We start from the raw sequence: 25,796 nt of genomic DNA, 5'->3' as shown, positions 1-25,796 counted from the left end.
TGTACTGTGAGAAGACCAAAAATGAGACAATACAAAAATATCCTCTGTAAATCAACTCAACATAAGTCATGACAGTCGGTGGGTTAAATATCATTGCATCAACTGACCCACGATTTTTTGGAGTTAAAGAATTGATGCCCATGGGGCAGCTGGATCATGATGACATCACACTCTAGACCATTTGGGATTTGGTGGCTTTGGATGCTGTGTTTAGAAGAACTGTTTGGTGGAAGTGTCATGGGATCCAGTGAGATTTCAAGCTTTGCGAAGAGTACTTGGTCAGGTTCCACTGCTTTCAGACTGAGTATTGACTTGTCTTTAAGGGCATGAAAGGGGAAGTACCGAGGATACTAATAGCTGTGCTGGTGTTGATCCCTTGTGATCAGTTGGAACTCTCAGAGACACTCAGTTGATTAGGAGGATTTTGCTAGTTAAAGAATATGGACAAAGGTGGGAGGGTCAACACAGCAGAGAGTGAATTTCATCAAAGCACATATGGTTAGAAGGACAGATTCACATATTTGGAATAACAAGGAGAAAATGATTTTAGCCAATGCAACGCACAGAACAGGTCTTTGCAATGTGGTCTCTAAAACGACCACTAGGTGGTGCAACAGGACGGTAATGTAACACTTAACCAGAAAAAAAAGCCTTATGTGGTTAAAAGGTTTAAGGCTTTAAATGTAATGTGATAGTTCTATAATATTAAAAAAAGGGGTTGGGGGTGGAGTCGAGTCCGCATTCTTAGAGAAAAGAAAAGCAAAACGTAACTTTTAAAGAATTTTTTTTTATAGAAGTTGATGTGCCTTACATTTTCTGTAATGGTTAAAAACACAAAAGGACAGTAGATGCAAGGAGTTTCTACATGCAACCCTGATCGCTTACATCTCTAAGAAAACATACAGTACATGCATGCAAATGTGACTGAAATCACATATGTAATGGGTAGAAGAGACATAGGACCTCATTCAGAGGCGGTCATAAGCGGCCGCTCAGTCGTACGCCTAACGACCGAGAAACTGAAAAAGGAAGCAATCGCACAGCCGGTCGGTCGCAACCAAAGTGACGCCCATACGTGAACAATACACCTCCTCTGATAGTAGCTAGCGATTGAGTCAGTCGTTGTGACGCCCACAAAAATTAACAAAAACCATATAGAATAAACCATCCCCATGAAATGTATTTATTCTTATTATTTGCTAATGCAAACTCAGCTGAATCAATTACGAGCCAATTAACAGTGTTATTAGCTACAACAAACGATTATTAGCTGCTTGCATTGTGTGGCACAAAATAGATACATCAATCCTAACATCAATAACATTCAATAGTGTCGATTGTACTCTGGGGCTTGCGGGAGCTCCTACCCTACCTTAAGCTGTACGATCAGCCAGGCCTCTAACCTGCTCGCAGAGTGACGTTTTACTACTTCCGGCCTTCTATGTCGGTCGTAGCCGGTAATTTATGTACGCCCCTAAAATGCCCTGAAAACGGTGAGGAACGCCTGCGTTTTCAGACCACCACCCCCGTCAACACCCACAAACGGCCTTTCATGTCAATCAACTCTCGGAAGCCACTTCCTGCTCGTAAGCCGTACGATCAACAGCATTTTGGATCGCAAAGCTTCGTACGCACATGCGCACAACTGACCGTATGCATGTGTGGTTTGGAAACATCATATGCGTACGACCGAGCGGCCGCTTACGACCGACTCTGAATGAGGTCCATAGGCCGGGATGTACTAAAGGCGAAAATGCTGTAAAACCCCTGAAAGTTAATTTTTAGCGGGTTTTACTGCATTCCCCAAATGCTAAGCACCGGAATGCGCCCTAAGAGGTATATTTACTAAAGTGCTGGTTTTTAGAAGTGGAGATGTTGCCCATAGAGTGTACCGTCACGGCCGCCCAATAAATGGCACCTCTTCCCGGCATCTGAGAAGCTGCCATAACCATATACTAATGGAGAGCTCAGTTTCAGACCACTAGCTGCCGCTTCCGTCTATCTATAGCCTGTCTCCGCTCATTGGTATCGCTGCCCCTCAGCAACTTCTTATGCCAGTGTGACACATACGGTGCCCCCCACTCACCCACAACTGCCTGTCCCACTTTCCCCTGGCAGCAGCCCTAGCCATGGACCTGTGCAGCAGTACCTGTGCCCCCCCCCTCACCCACAACTCCTTGTCCCACTCCTCCCTGGTGGCAGCTCTAGCCGCAGACCTGTGCTGAGGGCCTGAGCATAAACGCGGCTGCAGATCTTCCTGACCTGGATGTCAAGAAGGATGCACCAGATAGAGCTGCGAGTAAGAGGGCATGGGCAGTGTCGGACTGGGTCATGAAGGGCCCACAGGGAGAATGCAATGGTAGGGCCCACTGGGGTGCGACGGCATAAAGCTTAAGGTGTGGCTAGCAAACTGAGGGTTGTGGCAGAAAGTGTTACAGTGCCAGTATTATACAGAGTGCATTGCAGTGGCCGGTATATAATACAGAGACAACGCAGTGACCATCATATTATCCAGAGAGCAGTTATTGCCATATAATACAGGGAGCATGCAGTTAAATGCCAACAGTGACCCATAATATAACACAGATAATATGAATACAATCCCCACCACCACGCGCACACACACAGCCCAAAGCAGTGACTGTGAGCCTGTTGCTGCCCGCAGGTCCCAGTCAGACTCCCACAGCACAGTTATTTCTGGGCAGACAGCAGTAGCATGTGTGACTGAAGCACTGTGTCGCTGTCTGTGTATGCACATAGCTTTGCGAGCTTTACGCCCAGACAACACTACTTCCTAGAACCGTGGGCAGAATACGGAAACAGTACAATTCCCAGCATGCCTTGCGTCTGTGTAATGGAAGAGTGGCATCACCAAGTCAGCCAATTGGAGAGCAGTTCTATAATAGTACAGTCCATTGCAAGCATCTCCAGTCTCCTCCCCTCTGCCAGAGCACAGCAGGTATAACTGATGGTCTGCAACCACCGCATTTTGATGTCCATCCCTACTACACTCTAAATAGCACATACTGCCTGACAATGCACAGGCCACAATAGACTGTGCACAACAGACAATACAAAGGTATATATTTTATATATATATATATATATATATATATATAAATTGTACAGGACACACTACACAGTGTACAGCAACACACATCTATAGCAATAGGCAGGTCACACTACACAATCACATATATAACAATGCAAAGGTCCTAGTGTACAATACAAATAAACAGGTCACACTAGAGACAGTACACAACATAAACACCTATAGCAATGCATAGGCATCACTAGAGCATACTTGACTACTCTCCAGAAATTGTCGGGAGCCTCCCGAAAATCGGGTGTCACTCACGGCCCCCCGGAAGAGTGCGCAAGTCTCCCGGCTGCAACCACTGCCGGCGACCGTTCTCACCTTGCATAGGTGACCGGTCCGGTGGGAACTGATGATGAGATTCGTGTAGAATCGCGTCATCGTGGCCCCGCTCCCGCCTACACATTGCCGGTAATCTCAGCATTGTGAAGCAGGGGGGGGGCCACGATGATGTGATCCCGCGGTCCCACCCACAAAACTGCGTCACTCCCCCGCTTACTATGCCGAGCTGCCTCTCTCTCCCGGAAAAGGCAGCCAGATTGTCAGCAAGCCTGCACTAGAGTGTACAGCACACATACACATACAGTATACTGTATAACAAGGTATAGGTCACACTACACAATCACATAACAATGCAAAGGTCCTAGTGTACAATACATATAAACATATATAACAATATACAGATCACACTAGACAATACAGAACACAAACACCTATAGCAATGCATATTTATCACCCAGCACACATACACATATATAACAAAGCAAAGCATCTATCATACTATTGTATAAAATGCATTTTACATGTATAACAACATACAGGTCACAACACAGTGTACATAACCACCTACATCAATACATAGGCCTCACTATATACAGTGTACCTAATGCCTCAATTCAACCCCCACCCCTTCCCCCACTCACCTCTTGCAGAAGGATCTTTCATCTGCAGTCACTGAGCAGGCAGAAGGAGGTAACAGGTCCCGCAGCTGTGAGGAGGAGGAGCAGCCATGAGACAAGACAGACAAGACACTGTGAGTGTAGTGCTCACAGTGAGAGGGAGTCAGGTCACTGAGGGTTATAGGACAATGTTGCTGGCTACTAGGACTGATGCTGACAGGACGGGCTGTCTGTGAGAGCAGCAGGAATCTCCCCTGTAGTGCCCTCAGTATGTGTCTAACGCGGTAACCTCTAATGTGGCCACTGTGTGTGATTCACCTATTGCCAATAGGTTATTGGGCAATTTCACTGTTGCTAGGACTCTGCATACAAATACTTTCTTTCTCAACATGAACTGTGTCTGTCTCCGCCTGCCAGGTCTGCCAGATCTCAGAAGAGAACTGTCCCACAACATCCTGTGCTGAGGCCACTCCCCCTACTGTGCTAAATGGTTGACAGGCATGCCTGTTTTTAATCTCTGCTGCTGATTGGACTAAAACACACAAGCAGCAATGTATACAGCCTATTATTTTACCTCCGCTGCGCTTCTGACACAGTGTCCAGGACACATGCTGTGCAGCAGCACCCGGCCTCCCCCTCCTTCCCCGCTGCCGCGATCGCGGCCCGCTAAGCCCCGCCTCCTCGCTGAAAGGGACGTGGCCTCGGAGCAGTCGGGCCCACCGGGGAATTACCCGGCTCCCCGCTGGGCCAGTCCAAGCCTGGGCATGGGAGGCGGGGGCCTGGGGCACCAGCGACTGAATATGGGGGCAGATCTTTGGTAAAGCAATCTTCCCGGAATGTGAAGTAGGCGGCAGTAGACTGGGAATTTTGTGATTTGTAGTCCCACCACAGTGGCGGTCTTACAATATCTTGACTCAAACTCAGTCCGTGGTTTTCCCCTCCATCAGTGGTATCAGGTGGCTTTCACCTCCATCAGGAGGACTCTGAGCCTCATACTAATTGCACTATACAGGTCACTATCTTATCTGTCCAGCTGGTTTGGTGTTCGTATTGCAGCATCTTACGCCATGCATGGCGGGAGACACCCTCACGCAATCCGGGACGTGCAATAGCATCCCCATTCAATCCTATGGAGACGTACTCCCGCGGACGTGCAAGTGCGTCTCCATAGAACTTAATGGACACGCGATCCCGGATGTGCCATAGCGTACTGTGGTGCGTGGCTGTATATACTATATGATAGATAGATAGATAGATAAATAGATAGATACCATATTTATTTTCCCTTTTTTAGGAGGGGTGGCCAAATTGTAACTTGGCTCCGGGCGTCTGGGATGAACTTACGCCACTGTTTGAAACCCCTAAGCTGTAGGACAGTGGTACATCATAGCTGTATAGATAGTAGAGAGTTAATCTTTCTCAGTGTGTAGCCAATGGTAGAGTTATTAAGGCGTGGTGTGGGAGGAGCTACAGTTTACTTAGGGCAGCTGCAGATATGAGACGACCTCTTTTCAGCTTTTTCCCCTCTCTCCCAATTCTTTATTTTAATTTTTCTTTGCCTATTTTTGATGTCGCTTTTTTTCTTTGGTGTTGGGCGGGAAAGAACTGCAGCCGGGAGGTCAGTGGGCTGATTAATAGGTCACTCCCCTTTGATATACCTTTTGGCTGATTGTCGCTGTTGGGGTCAGCAGCCTTGGTTGGCTAACCGTGCGTTGGAAGGTATGGGGGAGTCTCATGTGACCTATGGACTTTCTGAGTGGGCAAGTGGCCCTGCAAGTTTTTCTAGTCATCTGATTTGGTAGTTGCTGACCTCTGATGGCTGCTGTTTCTTTCGGCCATCACCATAGTTAAGTTATTGATTGATTGATAATTAATAAAAAGGCTGACCAGTTTAATATATGCATTTAAGTTAATGTACTAGTGTCAATTGTCGATAGGGCATTAATCTTTCTTTTTTTACTAAGGGGTCTATTCAGCAATGATTTTTTTTCAGAAAAAATTCAGAAACTATCATTTCCGCATTTTTTATCTAAATCCACTATTCAGCAATGGGATAATGGAGAAGATAACACAATTATCTTCTCCATTAATTCCCATCTCGCAGAGTACCGCACTGTAGGGATCAGCCAATGATCTCTACAGTGCTTCAATGCTTTTTGCTATTCAGCAAAACAAAAAGCGTTAAATTGCTTGAAAAATATTTACTTTATATAACGTCATCTCAGAATGGCGTCATACAAAGAAAATCCTTACATTTCCCGAAAACTGCAGGGACAGAGGGAAATTTTCCCATAAGTCCCTGCAGGATCTTTAAACTCCGCCCAGTCTCCATGCCTGCTTTGTGGTGACCGGCGAGGGTAAGAGTCTTCTACAGGGACGAACTGGGGTTGTAGATCAGCCCCGGCAGTTCCCCCTGTGCGCACACTGTAGGCACGTGAGCGCTCGCAAAAGGGGCGTGGTTATGTTTCACAGGGGTGTGAGGGATCATAGACCCGAAAGTCTCTCCATCACAAAGAGCCGCTCTTACCAAGAGAGCGGTCCTTTGTGGTGGTCATCATGCATACCGGGGTTATGAATGCCGGCATGCATGCGAAGGGCGGCAGGATGCATTCCGCCTGCGATGCTTCATTCATCCCGCCCAGTGTGTGAATATTGCTCATCTGGTTTTACGCAGGTTTCCTAAAACATAGGAAAAGCTGACATGCCCATTTGTCATTTAGAATGGGAAATAGATATTAAGGAATGATATAACACTGATACCGTACATTTGGTTCTTATACTGTTCCTTTCAGTAAATAGGTTTAGCAAATCTTGTTGTCCTAGAGCAGGGGTTCCCAACCATGATCCTCAAGGCACACTAACAGTCCAGGTTTTAAGGATAGCCATAGTTGTTCACAGGTAACTTAATTAGTACCTTAGTTATTTTGATTTAACCATCTGTGCTTAAGAATGGATATCAGTAAAACCATGACTGTAATACCCCTTTTCCACCTAAATTCCGGGTCTGACCCGGAGTTGGAACAAAGTTCCTATCCGGATCAGACCCGGAATTTTGCCGGCGCCGACTCGGGATATTCCCGAGTCTGCGCCGCTCACACTGCAGACGTCATCTCCAAGCGCCACTGAAGCCGGACCAATCGGCCGGCTAGCAGCGCACGCCAGATCAACGTGACCCAGAGTGCGCTGTTCTCATAGCAGGGTTTCACGGGCTAGGCCCGTGTTAAACCCTGCTAGTAACCTGAGTTGGATTGCCGGGTCACTCGACCCGGCGATCCAACTCTCTCCCCTTTTACACCAGGGAGCTGCCCGGGTTAACCCTTCAAAAACCCGTGTTTTAGCTCCGGTGTAAATGGGGTATTAGTGTGCCTTGATGACCAAAGTTAGGAATCACTGTCCTAGAGTGTATAAGGAAAATTATTTTGTGTGATGAGGGAATGAGACCATACACTGCTGGTAACTCTTCCTGAGCCTTGTGCCTTATTCTACAGTGTGAGGTTCTCTCAAGAATTCCAATGCAATTTCAGTGCCTTGAGTGTGTAATGTGGAATAGCTGCAGCTGATTGGCTGGAATAGTAACCTGCAGCCTGGAGAGCCACCTCATATGCACCATCACTCAGCTTCCTGGTCTCATCCTCCTCCTCTGTGACATCATAATTGGGGGGGTCAAAGGGTGCAATAGTGCCTTGCTATGATACTGAGGGCCCGATTGAGACCCGTTCACTAGGCTGTGTTCGCACATAGCCTGCCGATGTTTGCAATGTGCGCATGTGTATGCATTGCAATGTGTGAACCAGTCCATGCGATCGCAAAGCAATCGCCCCTTGTATACAGATGCCTCGCTAGCTTGAGTGACAGGACGAGCCGTTTGTGGGTGGTGACAGGGGTTGGTCGATGGAAATGGGGGAGTGGTGGTGTGAACGCAGGCGTGTCTGAGCGTCTTAACGCCATTTCAGAGGCGTGCATAATTAAGACGCAGTGTCATAGTACATGTCACATGGCTGAATTACACACGGAAGCACTCGCAGTGTTGGCGGTTGGGTATGGTCTGCCACAAGTGCTGCGTATGGGTCCGATGTTACTCGATGTTACCAATTGTTGCATACACTTCCTGGAGAGTCAGGCTGGTGGGCATCTAAATACACACCGCGATCGCACACCAAGACATAGTGGGCGTGCTAATGCCTTGGTGTGTGATCGCGGGATTTGCATACTTTGGCTTAGAGATGAGCGGTTTGGATTCTGTGGAATCCGAACCACTCCGAACATTGGGGATCCGAGTCCACCCGAACGATGTTCGGGTGTTCCCCGCCTGACTCGGATCCCCGTTCGAGGCCGAGCCGCAGCTACCTGATGTCAGATTCTCGCGAGAGAATCTGACGTTAGGGCTCCTCTAGTGCAAGGGCTGGCTGGCAACTTTTAGCCTGGGGGGCAAACACAAGTAAGTGGCCCTGGCTTTTCTACCAGCACATTGTGGAGCTTGGCCCCAACAGGGTTACGCCATCTCCAGATGGCGTTACCCAATAGTAGCCTATGGGCTAGTATTTTGAAAATTCTTCCGGAGAGGGGTGCTCCGAATTCTTCTCTGTTGGCCCCTGAGAGCAGTGTACACCGAGGACCCGAACCAGAAAGCAGTGTGATAGCTGTGATAGCGTAGCTCTTACCCAGGGCAGGCTCTTATCGGAGCCCGTCTCCTGGCAAGAGGATTTTAGTAAATTTGCATCAAATTATTAATTTACACATTGCAAATTTGGGCGTAAAATATTTATCACATCCACATTTAAATTGCAGATTGTGATAAATAAGCCCGTTAGTAACAGACAGTTGTGATTACCTGTCATCCTTAGGTTCAGTTTTATGGCGCAAATGCAATTGGTCCTCTGTCCAGCCACCTGATTGCAGCCACCAGCCATGCGGTAATAGGGCAGAGGCAAACATGCTGGGAGGGGACATAGGCACAGATGGGGAGGGGGAAGAGGTGCAGATGGAAAGGGAAGAGGTGCAGATGGGGAGGGGGTATGGGCATACCTTATATGGAGAGGGGGATGAAGCTCAAACTTTTCAGACAGTAAAAAAGACTGCCGTGGAAAAGTGACAGTGGAGGAGACTGCAGGAGAAAAGGAAATAGTGGGAGAGACTGCAGGAGAAAAGGAAATAGTGGGAGAGACTGCAGGAGAAAAGGAAATAGTGGGAGAGACTGCAGGAGAAAAGGAAATAGTGGGAGAGACTGCAGGAGAAAAGGAAATAGTGGGAGAGACTGCAGGAGAAAAGGAAATAGTGGGAGAGATGGAAAGTGAATGAGACTACAGTGTAGGGGATAAGGGGACCGTGGGAGAGACTGCAGGGGAAAGGGGACAGTGGGAGAGACTGCAGGGGAAAGGGGTCAGTGGGAGAGACTGCAGGGCACAATGGATAGTGAGAGATACTACAGGGGTTAAGGGGACAGCCAGAGGGATTGCAGAGAAAGGGGTCCTTGGGAGAGACTCCAGGGGAGAAGGGGACAGTGGGAGAGACTGCAGGGGAGAAGGTGACAGTGGGAGAGACCTCTGTGGTGTGCACTGCAGTTACAGTAGGGTCAGCCTTCTTTTGCGTGGTGCCAGTAGAAGCAGGGAGGAAAGAGAAGTGAGGAAGTGAAGAGAACTGGGGGTGTAGCTATTGCAGAGCCAAGGAAGGGAAGCTGTTCTGGTGGGGGAGCTTGAGGGGGGAAACTGTGTTAGTATGCCGGGACCCTTCTCATGCTAGCTGCACTGTGCCACAGCCTGACACTGACAGCCAGGAGGCAGGTCGAGGAACCTTCCCGGCTGTCACTGCTAACATCGGCCCCTCACGCACAATTATAGTAGGTCTGACCTTACTCAGGTATTGCAAGTCTTGTCACATACAGTAAGTATTCAAGCTGCGTATGCTGTCGCAATGGCTCATTTATGCACGCCTATGTAAGTGTTCAAACGGGCAGGCACGCCTGCGTTTTTCTGACCACCTCCCCCGTCACCACCCCCAAATGCTGACCTGACATCACTCACTCTAGGATGGCTTTCTGTAGTCTGTGTGATTGCAATGCGAGTGCAATGCTGCTATCGTGTATGCGCAGTACGCAACAATCAGCCATCTGCATATGCTGTTGCAGTTGCGATCCATGCTGAATTAGGCCCTAAATTCAGCATTCTGCCAGAGGTGGTTTGTGTATGGGTGCCAGACAACTATAAAACACATGCTACTCTTCAAATGATGGCACTACCGAGACATGTCATCGAAACCATTTCCTCACAGACCAAGGAAACAATTCACTTAATGCAACACCAATCACTCTCTGTGCAGCCATTTAACATCAGATACACCAAACACACTTCAGGGCAGTCTGGTAGAGTGCAGGAAGTCTATTTTCAAGAAGGATTAGAAATAAGACAAAGCTTCAGCTAACTACATTTCCCATACTGCGGGAGAACTACAAGTCCCAGAAAGCCCTGCCAGTCACCAAATACATGCTTCTGGGGCTCTTTATGGTACCAAAATTTGCATAACCACTAGATGCTTGCTCATCTGTATGCATTACAGTCACTCTGCTGCATGTTCAAGGTGAATGATTGACAGCTTTATTGCAAGATCTTATGCAGCAGGTCTCTTTGGAGTATGAGAGCTGAGGAGCCAGGGGTCACTGCATGCAGCCAGTTATTAACTGTACCTTGCGGTCCAGGAGGAGATGCAGCGGGAGTCCAGGTCTCCAGGATCTCCACCTGGGCTGTTGTTTGTAGAAAAACAGCCCGGCCTCCATCTTCTCTGCCAATTGGCCGGGGTTTGCGGCTCTCATAGTGTCGGTGCAGTGCGGAGATGGATCGCGTCTGGGTGAGACCTTCTCGGCTCACAGGGCATGTATTGGTTGCTGCTGGCTCCTGTCTCAGCTGCTTCCTCATCAGGTGGTGCGGTGACGGGGAGGGTGAGTGAGTGAAGCAGCTGACTCCGGGAAGGAGCTTACGGCAGCGGCCCTAGTGCCACACAATATGTACCGGCCCGGGGGGCAGCTGGCACCCTGCCCCCCGGCCCAGCCCACCACTGTCTCTGTGTATCCACAATCACAACTCCCTGCTCCATTTGTTTGACGGTTATTTCTCTATTGTTCTGAAATTCTTTAAGTGCTTCTACTGTACCTTTGTTTTGGTGAGATTGGGAGTTCTTCTTTGTTTTTTTAGTGTGTAATGATTCAAGGTGGTACATACTATCAAAGTCTATCAGAGGTGTTTATATTGTTGTCTTTCAGATAACTGAGATTAAAGTTTGAGGGTGGCTTGTGGTTACTGTTTATGGCTTTTGTCAGCAAATTACTGTGTGGGGTAAATTTTCTAAAGGGCAATTTAGCATTTTTGTGCAATTTGGTAGCTAGTTTGAAAATCAGAGATTTATTGAAGTCAAAATCGATGCCAAATCGGCCAAAAATTTAACTATAGAGCAGTTTAGAACATCGGAATGACCATCAAAACTTTACATAGATGATGGAGATTTACTAACGGTCGGTTCTGAATTTGACCGAGAAGCATCCAAATATCGACCAGACAATAGACCTGCTTGAGGCAGGTGAGTTTGGGAGAATCACTGCACAGATCACTATGATCTTAAGCCTAAAAACAATTAAACAGCTTTATATAAACTACTTTTATATGTTATGTTACATGTGCGTCCTAGACTGTCTTTTATACCGGTATTAGAAAAGCTAATATATACGTTTGTCCAGAAAGGTTGGTGCAGCCTGGCACTGTCCATCGGGATGTGTCTGTCCCGGGTTGGACTCTGCTCTTTACCATGATCCTGCATGCCATGCACACGTGTGCAGGAACAGAGCCTTAGGGGTCTATTTACTAAGCAGTGTTAGTAGACAGAGTGAAAAGTGATAAGAAAGGGATAAGGTACCAGCCAATCAGCTCCCAACTGTCATCTCACAGGCTGTGTTTGAAAAATGACAGTTGGGAGCTGATTGGCTGGTACCTTATCCCTTTCTTATCACTTTTCACTCTGTCTCCTAACACTGCTTAGTAAATAGACCCCTCAGTCTGGTGAGATCGCCAAATGTGAGACTGAGTTCTGCAACCTGGCAACTGATCTAATTTGCTGCAAAGACTGCCTGTTACAGACAAATTACTGATGGGATGCGCCCAACTAGTGACTGCCTGACAGACCTACTCTTATTAATATAATCAGGGTAGATCTGAACAGAGGATGGCGGGCTTCCAGCGGTGGCCATAGGCCACAGGCTGTACGCTTTCCATGGTCTGTGGTTTGTGCACCAATGTTCTACTTCTATAGTACCGAAATCCTTTTATGAATTATTCACCGAGCCTTTACACTGGTAGATGGTATGCAGTCAAACTTTTGCCTATAAAGGAGCATCATCTCAGCAAGTTAAGTATAATTGTATTCTATAGCACTTAATGCAAAGCTATTAGCTTATGTTCTCTTACAAATAGTTGCTGTGCGCTCGCAAGTGGGTCGATGGTGGGGCACTGCGCACTGCATTCTGGGGCTCGCTACAAACGGGGCGGCTGTCGATGTTGATCGACGGCGCGCCCCGTTTTGTAGGCGGGGAGGGGGGGTGGCCAGACAAACGGAGGCGTTCCTGAGGGAACGCCTGCCATTTGTGGGCGGCCCTACTGACATCACTCGTGATGTCAGTAGTGAGATTCCTGCTCTATTAGAAACGCGCGTTTCGCTTGATGAACATTTTTAAGTTGGAAACCCACAATAGCAATAGAAATAAATGCTAAACCAGACTATAGCTGTTTTAAATCAGTCAAAGGCGCCGATGACTGGTAGTTTTGACAACCCATTTCTTTGTAAATCAGGCCTAACATTAAGCAGACATACTGTATGCATAAGTAATAAATATTCCATAAGTATTATCAAGAGTTTGTGACAGGAGAGTGCATATATGGAGATTGCAGTTTAGCGCACAGTCTGTGCAGCTTAAGCAGGCAAAGTATTAATTCAACATGGTATAGCAGTTTGTGAGACTGGTCCACATTAATCGGCCCCAGCGACCCGTCTGTATAAACCTCGGCAGCGGTGGGAGGGGGAAGTGACGAGATTCGCGCTGAATCGTGTCTTCGTGTCTACAATGATGCATCATTTGCTGGACCACGCCCCCTTTTACCGCATTACGCCCTCCGTGTGGAAGCCTGACAGCTCCCTCCCGGAAGGAGGGAGCTAAATGTCGGCAACCCTGTGTTATAGTATTGATCAGCAACAATAATGAAATGATACTCACAGTAGATTGAATGGGAAGTTGCCTGCGTCACGGCAGTCGGCATGCTGGCGGTCAGAATCCTGGCGCCGGAATCCAGACAGCAGTAGGAATCCCGGTTCCAGAATCCTAACCGCTGACATCCCGATGCTGAGTATTAGGGTTAGGGAAAGGGCTAGGTTTAGGGTTAGGTACTAGGGGAGGGTTAAGGTTAGGCTGTGGGAGGGGAGGGTTAGGCTGCGGGAACGGTGGGTTAGGGTACTTAGCTGCACGCAGAGCATAGACATAGGCATAGACAAATTAAATAAATACCTAGGGGCATGCATTCCAAGCCTAGGGCCAATTCAGCTTCACAGCAGGAAATGAAGGGATTGGGACAGGTGGACGCACCTCTGCTCTTGCTGTCCTAACGCGATCGGAGCTCTCAGCTCAGCTGATTGGGCGGCATCTCATACAGCTGGCAGTTGCGGGACTGGGGAGCAGAGACAGCGGGCAGTAAAAAAAATTGCCACTGGAGGAGGGCTGCTGGGCATGCCCAGCCACAGCATCTCCTCCTACAATGGACCTTTGCGGAGTCCAGTAACCTGAGACAAACAAGGGAGTGGGGGCGCCAATGCTCTTGCTGGCACAGGGCACTAAAATGTCTGTGGATGAGGATTGCAATGGGTATGGGGTGATGGATGTTGCTGACTGCTGCTGTGATCTGTGCTGCTGGTTGATAGGTGCTGTGCTTGGAGAGGGGTGCTGGGTCAGAGGCGGAACTAGCGATGGTGCTAGGGGCATCACCCAAAATCTTGCCTAGGGCATCAAACTGGTTAGGGCTGGCTCTGGCTGCACGTGTCAGGAGTCTGTCGGGATGCCGCTGTCTGTATCCTACAACTATATTAAGCTAGCTGAGATTTTGTGTGTGTGTGTGTGTGTGTCCCAGAGCATAACCCTATCCCCCCGTGGTGCCTAAACCTAACCCTCCCCCCACGGCTAACACCTAACCAGGCCCCTCTATACTTATGTTTGGGGCGCCGGCTGTCGATATTCCGCCGAGATTTAAACAGCAGGCAAGGTAACTACATCTCTGTTCATCCATTCCCCAGAACTCGCCTAATAGGAATGGAATAGTCTCTGAAGGACTGCCCCTCCCCCCCCCCCTCCCCACCACCTCCAAGTGACTATATGGACCAGAGAGGAGGTCCCTTCAATTGCTTTTAGTCTCCATTTTTGGGATCCGTGTGATGCACTAATACAGTTATAGATACATTTGTTGCATTGGATTCAGCACTGATCTATTGCATGGACACAGCATAAGCCTGCCTAATACCTGTAACTATGCAGACAAGGGAAGGAATGATACATGAGCATTCTTTGCTTCATTAAGGGGCCCATTTATTCATTATTGGGCTTATGACCCAATAATTATAATTTCTTATCTCCGTTATTCGCGCCAATAAGAATGAAGTACCATCCAGAAGTATCAATCTTCACAGACAGGGACTGGGGGCTCCGATAGGATCCCGTCCCTGTGATATGTATAAGTAAAGTGATCGCATTAGACTCTGATTAATATCTTCTCACACAGGCGCTGGAAGTAAATGACAATCTGAACTGCGTGACCCTATTTATGCCGGACATAGAGGCCCAGCTCAAAGGACTTCTAGAGAAAGAGGAAAAGGGTCCACTGTACGGAATCCCCATCTCTATAAAGGAACATGTCAGTTATCAGGTAACTATTATATTATATATTATGTCACAGGGCATCACTCCTCCCGCTGCTACATCTCCGACCCCATCTCAGAACACACTCCCTCTCACCTTCTCTGCTCTTCCTCTGACTGCCACCTGGGCTTGGTATAAAAGATAGTCAAGAATAAGATAGACAACAGATGTTAGACAGACAATAGGTTGACAGGGAGAAAAGGTCAACACAGGTCGACAGGTTCAAAATGTCAACAGGGTCAAATGGTTAACACAAAAATAGTAGACATTTATTTTCTAAACCCTATCCGCAACCCTCCTCTTGGTACCTAACTCTCCCTCATGGTGCCTAACCATAACCGTCGAGGTAAGTGCGTAACCCGAACGGTCCCTTCAAGTGCCTATCCCTAACCATCCGGAAAGTGTCTAACCTTAAAATAAAAAAAGTGCCGACCATATTAGTGTCAACATCTTGACCTTGTCAACCTTTATCAATGTCAACCTTTTCTGTGTCGACCTTTTGTCCTTGTCAACCTATTGCCTGTCTAACATTGTCAACCTTTTTCATAGCTATTATTATTATTATTATCATTTATTTATATGGTGCCAAAAATGTTCCGCAGCGCCTTACCAAGTACATAAACAAATTGTAGACAAGCGACTTACAGAACAATACAATACAGGACCAGGACATGGATAATATATATATTGCTACATTAGCGACCATAACACCCAGATAAGCAACAGAGCAGGGCCGTAGCTAGGGTAGTGTGGCCGGTGCCATCGCACAGGGCACCACAGGTCAGGGGGCGCTGTTTGGGCCTGTCAAATTTCTGTTTATTATCATTCTTCCTCTTATTTCATCCCCAGCATCTCCTGGCCTCTCCTATCTCATCCCTGGCCCTTCCCCATGAAGCCATGGCCCTTTTTTGGGTGCATTAATTGAAAAATGAGGGGGGCGCCAATGCTCTTTTTGGCACAGGGCACCAAAAAGTCTAGTTACAGCTCAGCAACAGAGCATAAGCAACCAAGTGTTAGGTGCCCTTGTGGTGAGTAAGAAGTAGATGAAACTAAAGTAAGGAGAAGAGGGTAGAGGGCCCTGCTCGTTAGAGCTTACACTCTAAAAGGGAGGAGAAGACAAACAGGGGTGACACAGATGGGGTAGACGGGGAGGAAGGAGCATGTAGCAGGTTAGAATGATATCTATCTATTGACTGGAACCCTGCTTTTGTGCTCCTCCCACTTTGTCACCTCCTCCCCCTCCCATGCTACTGACTATTCTCATCTGCACTGCACTACCACTCATCTGAGTGTCCCAGGGGGAGGAGGGGGCTGGGGGCATGTAGGCTGTATTGTGGGCTATTCACAAATGAACGTGCAGGTATCGGGCTGGTGTTAATGCGTGTTGATAGTGATGACGACTGCTGTCACCAACAGACGGATAGGGGTGGTTTGGTTTGAATACAGGAGAATATTTGCATTTATTTTAGACCACGCAATGTGACAGCGGCTTAGTGCTTAAATAATGTAAAAATTGTAAATTATAATTTGGTACACACTCACTACTATACCATCAGATAACCCAATATATAACAATCCAACTTGCAGCAAGTGCCGAAGCAAATCATCATTGCTCCGATGAGGAGACAGCTGATCCAAAAATCTCCTGTCTCTCCGAGTCTTTAGGAGCAGTGAAACTAGTGCGCCTACGTGAACTAGAGTTCACACTTGCGCACAAAAGCCCTGGCGTCTGGCGGAAGCAGCCAAACAGGGGTTTCGGATCCCTCTTTGCAACCCGGAACTCCTTCCAATATGGAGGAGCGAGGTGTGCGCTGCGAGCAGGAGCAAATATCATCTGAAGATGGTGAATGCTCCCGCAGGCAAGCTCCAAAAATATAGTATTTCCGGCGCTCAATGAATTTGTCTCCTCATACTAGTGTATGGGGACAGCGGGCCATTCCCTGAGAGGAAGGTAAGTAGGAGATTTCTGTGATACTAGTGTATGGGGACAGCGGGCCTTTCCCTGAGAGGAAGGTAAGCAGGAGATATCTGTGATACTAGTATATAGGGACAGCGGGCCATTCCCTGAGAGGAGGATAAGCAGGAGATATCTGTGATACTAGTATATGGGGAAAGCGGCCCATTCCATGAGAGGAAGGAAGGAAGGTAAGTAGGAGATAGATGTGATACTAGTGTATGAGGACAGCGGACCATTCCCCGGGAGGATGTGATACTAGTGTATGGGGACAGCGGGCCATTCCCCGCGAGGAGGGTAAGCAGGAGATATCTGTGATACTAGTATATGGGGACAGAGGGCCATTCTGCGAGAGGAAGGAAGGAAGGTAAGTAGGAGATAGATGTGATACTAGTGTATGGGGACAGAGGGCCATTCCCCAAGAGGAGGGTAAGCAGGAGATATCTGTGATTCTAATATATGGGGACAGTGGGCCATTCCGCGAGAGGAAGGAAGGTAAGTAGCAGATAGATGTGATACTAGTGTATGGGGACAGCGGGCCATTCCCCGAGAGGAGGGTAAGCAGGACATATCTGTGATACTAATATATGGGGACAGTGGGCCATTCCGCGAGAGGAAGGAAGGTAAGTAGCAGATAGATGTGATACTAGTGTATGGGGACAGCAGGCCATTCCCCGAGAGGAGGGTAAGCAGGACATATCTGTGATGTCTCCTGCATTACCTTTTTGATGGATGGCCTGAAAACTTATTTTCTACAAAAGCAGGTGAAAATGTCAATTTTCACCTGCTTTTGTAGAAATAAGTGATAATGAATAGAACCTTTAATAAAAGGCTCAAACTGATTCACCTGTGAATCACGGACGCCCTTTTAACAGCACCTTTGTTGGATTTTCAGGGCCATCCTTCCACTTGCGGCCTTGTGCAGTACCTCGATGATGTGGAGGAAGAGGACAGCGTCCTGGTAAAGGTTTTTAAGAAACAAGGAGCCATTGTGTTTGCCAAGACAAATGTTCCTCAGACTCTTTTATGGTAAATTCAAGAAGTTTCTGCTGGTAGTTCCTATCCCCAGGTCTATGTGATCTGGGTGCTCGATGGCAGTGTACCTAGCTGCCTATTCAGTGTTCCACGTGGCTCAGACTCATCCCATGCAAACTGCACAAAATGTGTCCAAATCTACATCAGCCCCAGTATCTTTATAGTTCAAGTTTCCCAACTTCAGTCTTCGGGGACCATCAACAGTGCATGTTTTCCAGATCTTCTAGTCTGTACAACGTACTGTTAGGGAACTCTGAGGACTGAGGATGGGAAACACTGCTGTAGTTCCACATGTGTCTAGCTCAGCTCATCTCCCACTTGAAACTCTGCTTATTGTATCTCGTATCTGCTGCTCTCTCTCTGTAAGCCTGATTCTCGTGATATGTAGCTGACTGCCCATACACAGTCAATATTCTGAATGTGGTCGCATTTGGACCTGAGTGTGACTTATATTCGGGTCCTGTATCTGTACTATTAGTCCTCATCTCCTCGTCCATCCAGTCAGACAAGGTCAGAACTATCCTGTTGGGCTTGAACTCCATTGAGGCACTGATCATACTGATATAGACTTCTTAGTAGTTTGGTTGGGGTTGGATTTTAAACTACTTAAACTCAATTCATTGCACTTCTATTATCTCACACTCTTCACACATAGATCCCATGGGATTGGAAAGATCATTTATTGTTTCTTGCCCTGGAGTGCAGCTAACAGTCACCCTTACTATGGGGCACAGTCCACTAAGCAGTGCACAGTCTTATGCTGGCTACACACTTAACGATGAGTACCCAGCCGATGTCAAGTAAGGCGGATCCAGGTGGCAGTTCTGACATCGGCAAGTGAGTATGCCGGGAGTGACTTCGGGGGCCATTCAGCAGCATGGCCCCCAGTTGACGATATTGCCTGTTGGACCTGCATGCAGGTCCGATGGGTGACTACGCTGCCGATGCCCAGGAGCCAGCATCGTCAGTGACATAGTGGATGCACACTGCCCGATGTGGACGATATATAGTCCGATCCACAATATCATCTAGTGTATACCCGGTTAAAGGGGATTTGAACAGGATTTACACATGTCCATCCACTACTGGCAGAGGATCATGGGTAAGGTAATGCATACACAACTCTTTACCAACAGTCTGCACATGGAGAACACTGGACTGTAAAATCTACTCTTGTTATGTGAAACTCTTATATGTACATAATATATAATTTCCATCCTTTGCTGAATATTCTAATCACACATCCATTATCTACATTTTCTGTATTAGGAATTTATTCCAATGCTATGTACTATTACATAATACTCTCTACCGCTTTCTCCTACTGTAGCTGTGAAACCAGTAACCCAATATACGGACACACACTAAACCCCCATAACAGAGCCAAGGGGGTATCAGGATCTTCCGGTGGGGAGGGGGCATTGATTGGTGGTGGAGGTTCAATTCTTGGTATTGGAAGTGACCTTGCTGGCAGCATTCGCCTCCCGTCCAGTGTTTGTGGAATTGCTGGATTTAAGCCAACTTCAAGCAGACAGAGGTGAGCCCTATTCCTCCTGTATATATTGTTATAATAATTTCCTACGGTCTGTCCCGTCTCCACAATGCACACGGAGTGTATGCCGATGTGTGAGCCCTAACCACTCCCATTGCTAGGGCGAAGGAACAGACCTAGCAAAGGAGGACTAGACGCCGGGAACGGGGTACCTAGTATCAGAGGAGCAGCGTGGAACCATGACACCCAGAGAAAGTGCATGTCGTAGCGCCCCCTCCCTGTACTCAACTGTGCCAGTGGGGTATGGCCAGCCTGCGGGGGAATACTGAAGTGAATATAAAAACAGCAAACAGTGGCAGTATCACATTGGGTGTTGAGGTCCCATTGGGGGAATAGAATGCTTCGGTAATGCACTGTCTGACATTAAGGGGTAGCTGCTTTGGCACTGCTTTATTTATGTATAGCACCTAGAATCTAGCTTTTATCTCATTTGCATCATTGTTATTAGTCAATAGAGGAGATAGTATTATATATTCTGATCACCTATGGGAAGCTCCATTCTCAGCTATGCTCCTACTTCACAAATATACATTGCACCTATATTAATGTGAGTACAACTAACCATGTTCTGTCTACCACTATTATTCCAGGTCTCCTAATACAGTGGGCTCTATTTACTACAATCCGCATATTGAATGCGGATTGTAGTGTGATATTACCGAGTGAATTCGCATTGCGAATTCAGGCAATATCACAGGGATTTACTATAAATCCCTTGCAGGGACAGAGCTTGCGATAAAGCTCTGTCCCTGCGGATCCCATCCGCACTCTAGTTTCGCGGTATTTTCGGAAAAAATACCGCGACTAAGAGCCCGCGCATGCGCCGACCGACCACCGCTACTACCCCCCCACCGACGCTAAGCCCCGCCCCCCGGCGCTAAGACCCGTCCCCCGCGATCGCGGACCCCCACGACCCCCCCCCCCCCGCGACCCCCCCCTCCCTTCATTACACTTACCTGCATCCTCCTGGCCTCCGGTGGTCTTCTCCGGGCTTCCCGATCAGGTGATCTCCCATACTGCACTGGGGCCCGATCACCTGATGACCGGGCCCCAGTGCACTGTGGGAGACCAGCTGACCGGAGAGGAGCCATCACCGGAGGCCCGATCACCGGTCCCTGGATTCAGGTAAGTTAAAAAAAAAATGTTTAATTTTTTTTTTTCTTTTTTTTACAGCAATCAGCTTGCTGTCTATTTAGACCACATAGCTGAATACTGGTACCGGCTCCCGCCTCTACTCTCCCTGTTAGAGCAGAGTGGGAGCCCGGTAACCGGGGGAGACCCTGGATAACGCCACCTCCAGGTGGCGTTATTATCACAGGGCTTCCCCCGGTATTTTTTTACAATTTATTTTTAGTAACTTTCACACAGATCACATTTCCCATTACAATTATGGGAAATGCGATCTGCTTTACTAAAAATAAGTGATACTGGGGGTTGGAGTAGAATTTTACTAATTCTACTCCAATTGCCCTGTAATAAATTCAGGTGAAACTAAAATAATGTGAAAAGGGTGTGAAAACACCCTTTTTCACTTTATTTTAGTAAAAATAATGTTAATAAATAGAGCCCAGTATCTTTTAAAAGATCTTTTAAATAACATTTTGTGGTCATGCCTAGGAACACCTCATTACTTTACATAGCAAAGCAGTGAGTTTTTTTTAAAACTCATACCTGCCAATAAGAAAAGGAGAGGGGTGGTGACAGAAGCCAATAAGAACGGAGAGGGGAGGGGCAAAGAGCCGATCCCATGGTAGATAGGGGAGGGAATTAAAGAGGTGAGAAGTGAATGTAATTAATCTGACAGTAAAGGAGAGGTGACAGAAGATGATCACCGAGGAGGGGGGGCCGGAGGGGAGACAATCTGGGCAGCTTGAGGGAGCATGAAATGTAGAAACGGATCTCCAATCTGTAACTTATTTAGGATATAGAGCAAAGAAACCGAGATAAAACTAACAGGCGGCCGTCATACTGTGCAGCGCCCCAAGAATTCCCGGGAAACCTGAATGGCGCCTTCTGTCCATTTTGGCGCCCAGAGCTCATGCTCCACTGGAACCACCCTCGCTATTCCCCTGCCTAGTATCAGAGGGAGGCGGGTGAGAACAGTACGAGCAGCTGCAACACTGCTGGGGCAGGGTGGAGCAAAGCTGGGGAGGTGATAGCATATGCCGGGGCCAATATACTTGTTAATATAATAAATATATATCACTAAATTAAAAAGAAAGATAGGGGGCGCTCCATAGTGCATAAATGTTTTAATTGCATAAAAACATTAAAAGGACCCTCAGTTACAGGTGTACTGGTACCAAGTATAGGACAGTGTAGGCTGGTTATCACATGATTCAATGCAAAATTTCCATCGGCAATACTGCTCACCACCCACCCCGGAATGAACTCGAGTCCACCATCCATGCAGGGCCTGTCTGGGAGTGTCGTTGCATGGGGTTAAGTGCAAAGACGCTGAACCGCTCGCAGGGGCGTATCTACAATGGGTGCAGGGTGTGCGGGGTACACGGGCCCCTGGGTCCAGGGGGGCCCCGCACTGCACACCCATTTTCCTGGTGACCTGTGCAAACTCTATAGACTCTGGGCACACCCTAGTGCCCAGAGTCTATAACTTCGGCGCTGGCCGCGCACAACTCACCGGAGAGAGAGGAGAGGGCCCGTGTCGGAGACTGCACACGGGCCCCCTCCTCTCTAGAAATGCCCCTGACTGCTCGCATACTCATATTCAGATGGAGAACCTGCCCATTTCATGGGGCTGGTCATTAATAAAATAGTGGAGAAGATATGTTTTAGTGTTCAATGAAAATATAATTTGTTTTGATGTTCAGCGATATATATATAATTAGTAGTCGAGAGAAGAAAATTCAACAAAAACATAAAATTAATTCCAGACATCAAGCAATATCCTAGTAATTAAAATTCCTAGAGATTGTTTAATTCTATAGTGTCATTCAGTCCCAAACGGGTGAGGATCTGTAGCCAAAAAATCCAATAGGCTTCTCTCTTACAGAAAAGGCTACAGCGATCTCCTCCCCTATTGGTCACTTTAATGTTCCCGGGGGCTGATTCACTACCTTACGCAACTGCGATTATGCACCCAATCGGCCAATTATTATCGGGACTGTGGGGAGGCGAACGGTGGTGTGCCAGTGCATTTGAACGCCGTTGCTGGGGCGTGCATAAATTATCCACTGCGATGGCCTACGCAGTCTGAGATCTCATAGTGTGCATTGTTAGCAATTTCTGATGTGCGCGAGGCTGCGATGGTACTCGATTGTACCGATGGTTTTGCAGGCTTGCTAAACATTACGGATGTGTGCTGAGTATAGTGGGCCTCCTTGGGAAGTGCTGCGAGGGCATGGCGATCGCAATGTATTAGCATACTATCGTAGTTGAACTGCGTGCGTAATTGCTATTGCATATGTAATTGCTTAAGGTAGTGAATCATGCCCTCAATTCCTTTGTTGGAAGCATTTTTTAGAGAACCATTCTGATATAATGTAATTTGTCTGGATATTTATTTAAAATTCTTCTATGTAGCATAAAACGGGTGTGCAATGGTCTTATGGTGCGGCCCACAAACTGTAGTGAATCATTCTTGACCAATATATTCCAAAACAAAATATTTAATTTTATGCTGTAGGTAGCAACTTTTTTTTTTAAGTACACAATCCACAAACTGAAATCGTTGAGCAGATCCTGGGGCAATTCCCAAGAATGTACAGTGGGTAGAAATGGGCGAATCTATATGGACTATGACAAAGTGCTGCCAGCCCCTCACCAGTTTCTGATCCTCCTCCTCTTCATCAGTAGCAGCCATGAGCAGAGTTCCCTGGGCTAATGTCCATCACTTCTTTTGCAGGGGATTCCTAGTGAATTCCAAGGTTCCCGTTAGACCCAATTCCCCAGGTAACCCAGCACAAATAATGGTGCATAAACTATTTACAACTGGACCGATTCGTACAGTATATGAGAATATGAATTTCTAGCAGAATGCATGGTCAGAGAATTGTAGGTACGGTAATATCAGTTTCTAGAACAATATTTGGTCAAGATGGATGGGATTATATTAATTTCTAGCACAATATTCAATCATGGTAGATGAAATAACATCAATTTGCACTAAAGACATGTAGTCAGGATTTAAAGTTAAATAATAATTGTTAGCCCTATATAATATATAATATTTCATTTTGCAGCCTTCGTGGAGTCCGTGCGTGCATTGATGGAATGACTGCAGGTAAAATTTGCATATTATTTGTGGATGAATAGATGTTGGAAATTGTATCTGGTTGGTTTAATTTAATATTGTATGTTATGGCGGGCATAAATTATGCAATTATGAGCCCAATATGTAGATTATCGGTGGAATAGGCCGATAATTGCATAGAGTATTGTGACCAATAAGTCTTCCAACATGCACTGCTGCGGCCAGGGCCGGCTCTTCCACTAGGCAAGCTTAGGCAGCTGCCTAGGGGCGCCGGCCACTGGAGGGCGCTTCTGAGTCCGCCCTAACTACGGAGGGTGCGACTGCTGTGGGGACCCGCCGGCCCAGCGATCGCACCCCAGCGCTGGGATCGAGTATGGGATCCCATAGCGCAGGAACAGCAGCAGCATTGTGTAAGATGTGTCCCGCTGGGGACACATCTCAACAAGCGGCAGTCAGTGCTGGGACTGAGCTGGGACTAGCATCGGGTCCCGCACTGCAGTTCAAAGTTGGCACTGGTCGCCAGCCAATCCTGGCTCGTAGACCAGCTGCCAATCAAGAATGGGAAGCTTCTTAAGACTGGCTCGGCTGCGAGCCAGACGCTGCTTTCCAGCCAATGAGAAGCTACCAAGTGTCAGCTTCTCATTGGCTCACGCCCGGCGCCGGATTTGAGTGAGTGATACCGAGTGAGTCATACCCCTGCAGTGGCGGACTCAGGAGGGTGGCACTGAGGCACCTCCCCTGTCATTCTTGGGCACTTTTTTTTAAAATTACTTTACAGGACTACAGCATAGTACTGAGTCTGTCGGCTTGGCAACAGCTGCCTTCCTGACTTTTATGTGACATTATGCCGCGCACCCTTGATGAGATTAGGAGCCGCCTGTCATGAGTAGAGGAGGAGCCACGGCGCAGCCACTGGAACTGCTGTCTGCGACAGGCACAGAGAGCAGCAAACACTCAGGAGAAGCCCCGGCAAGTGCTGCTTCTGTTGTAGAACACACAGCACCACGGCTCCGCACCCACACACAACACAGCACAGCAGGGCTGGGGTCCAAGGTCAGCCTGACAGAGATGACAGCCACTGCAGCAAGAAGAAACTACTGTATACATATACTGATACAGAGCTGTCGCTTGTTGACAATCAGTGCAGAAATGATGTGCATTGACTGTCAGTGATTGACAGCTCATAGCCTACTTATTAATATAGTTTATTCTTGCATCTCCTGGCTCCTGTCCCTCGGACCCTCACTGATAAAGGTTTGTGCTGCTAATGCTAACGTGAACTTTTAAGTAAATTCAGATTTTTATTTTATTATAAACTACTGATTGATTGATTGTTTTTTTGGGGAGGCGAGGGGAAATGGAGACACAACAAAAAGGGGGAGGGTACTAGCGGGTATTGCACACAGGGCCACTTGTTTCTTAAAACAATATATTAATAAATTGTTAGTATTCTGTATTAATAAAACATATCTATATTAGTGCTGTTATTGAGGTCATGTGACAGATTGTAATCAATGATATATTTTAACAGGAGCAGAAAATGGCCTCTAAAGCTGGGTACACACCATACGACGGTGTGACCAAACGATGTGTCAAGCGATGTAACAATACATCACGTGCGCCGTACACAGGGGCATCAAGAGGGGGGTGGAGCGGGTACAAGTTAACAGGTTTTTTTTGGTGAAAATAACTAGTCCCAGCAATTTGGGGTACATGAAAATGGGTGCTAGCATATTTTAAAGTTGCTAAAGTGAAGTTTTAAAAAACGTAAAATATCCACCTGCCGCAATCTTAAAAACACCTGGGACATACTTGGGGACCCCCTTGGAGTCTATTTCGCTAGTTTTTAAGTTTGTCCCCCAAATTTCGAATTTTTCGCCCCCAAAATTAAAGTAAATTTTTGGGGTGATCTAAAGTATTTTTTTAAACTTTTTTTGATGCAGTTTACCTTTGCGGATCTGTCCCAAGCTTGCAGGGGGGTTCTCGCTACTTTGCACCCCAAAACACCTATTAATAGGCGGAACTTTTTCGCCTATTCCAATACATTGACTTTCCGCAGCGGCGAAAAGTCTATGGAATTCTGGGCCTGATTCAGACCTGCTCGTGAGTG

General features: G+C 47.2%; 1 protein-coding gene across 1 annotated transcript in view; it reads left to right on the top strand.

Moving 5' to 3' along the window:
- Positions 1 to 4,026: 4,026 nt before the first annotated feature.
- The window catches only part of LOC148474661 (vitamin D3 hydroxylase-associated protein-like), a 49,843-nt gene continuing 28,073 nt past the window's right edge, over positions 4,027 to 25,796 (top strand). The window contains exons 1-5 of the mRNA XM_088458281.1: positions 4,027 to 4,130; positions 14,796 to 14,939; positions 17,782 to 17,915; positions 19,252 to 19,458; positions 23,676 to 23,716. Coding sequence (XP_088314407.1) covers positions 4,107 to 4,130; positions 14,796 to 14,939; positions 17,782 to 17,915; positions 19,252 to 19,458; positions 23,676 to 23,716 — 550 coding nt within the window. The 5' untranslated portion in view covers positions 4,027 to 4,106. The remainder of the gene's footprint in view (positions 4,131 to 14,795; positions 14,940 to 17,781; positions 17,916 to 19,251; positions 19,459 to 23,675; positions 23,717 to 25,796) is intronic.

The sequence above is a fragment of the Taudactylus pleione genome, unplaced genomic scaffold (genome assembly GCF_031769625.1).
Source record: "Taudactylus pleione unplaced genomic scaffold, aTauple2 ptg000824l, whole genome shotgun sequence".
Taxonomy (NCBI): Eukaryota; Metazoa; Chordata; class Amphibia; order Anura; family Myobatrachidae; genus Taudactylus; species Taudactylus pleione.
Note: the sequence above shows the minus strand (reverse complement) of the source record. Positions and strands in the feature narration are given on the sequence as shown.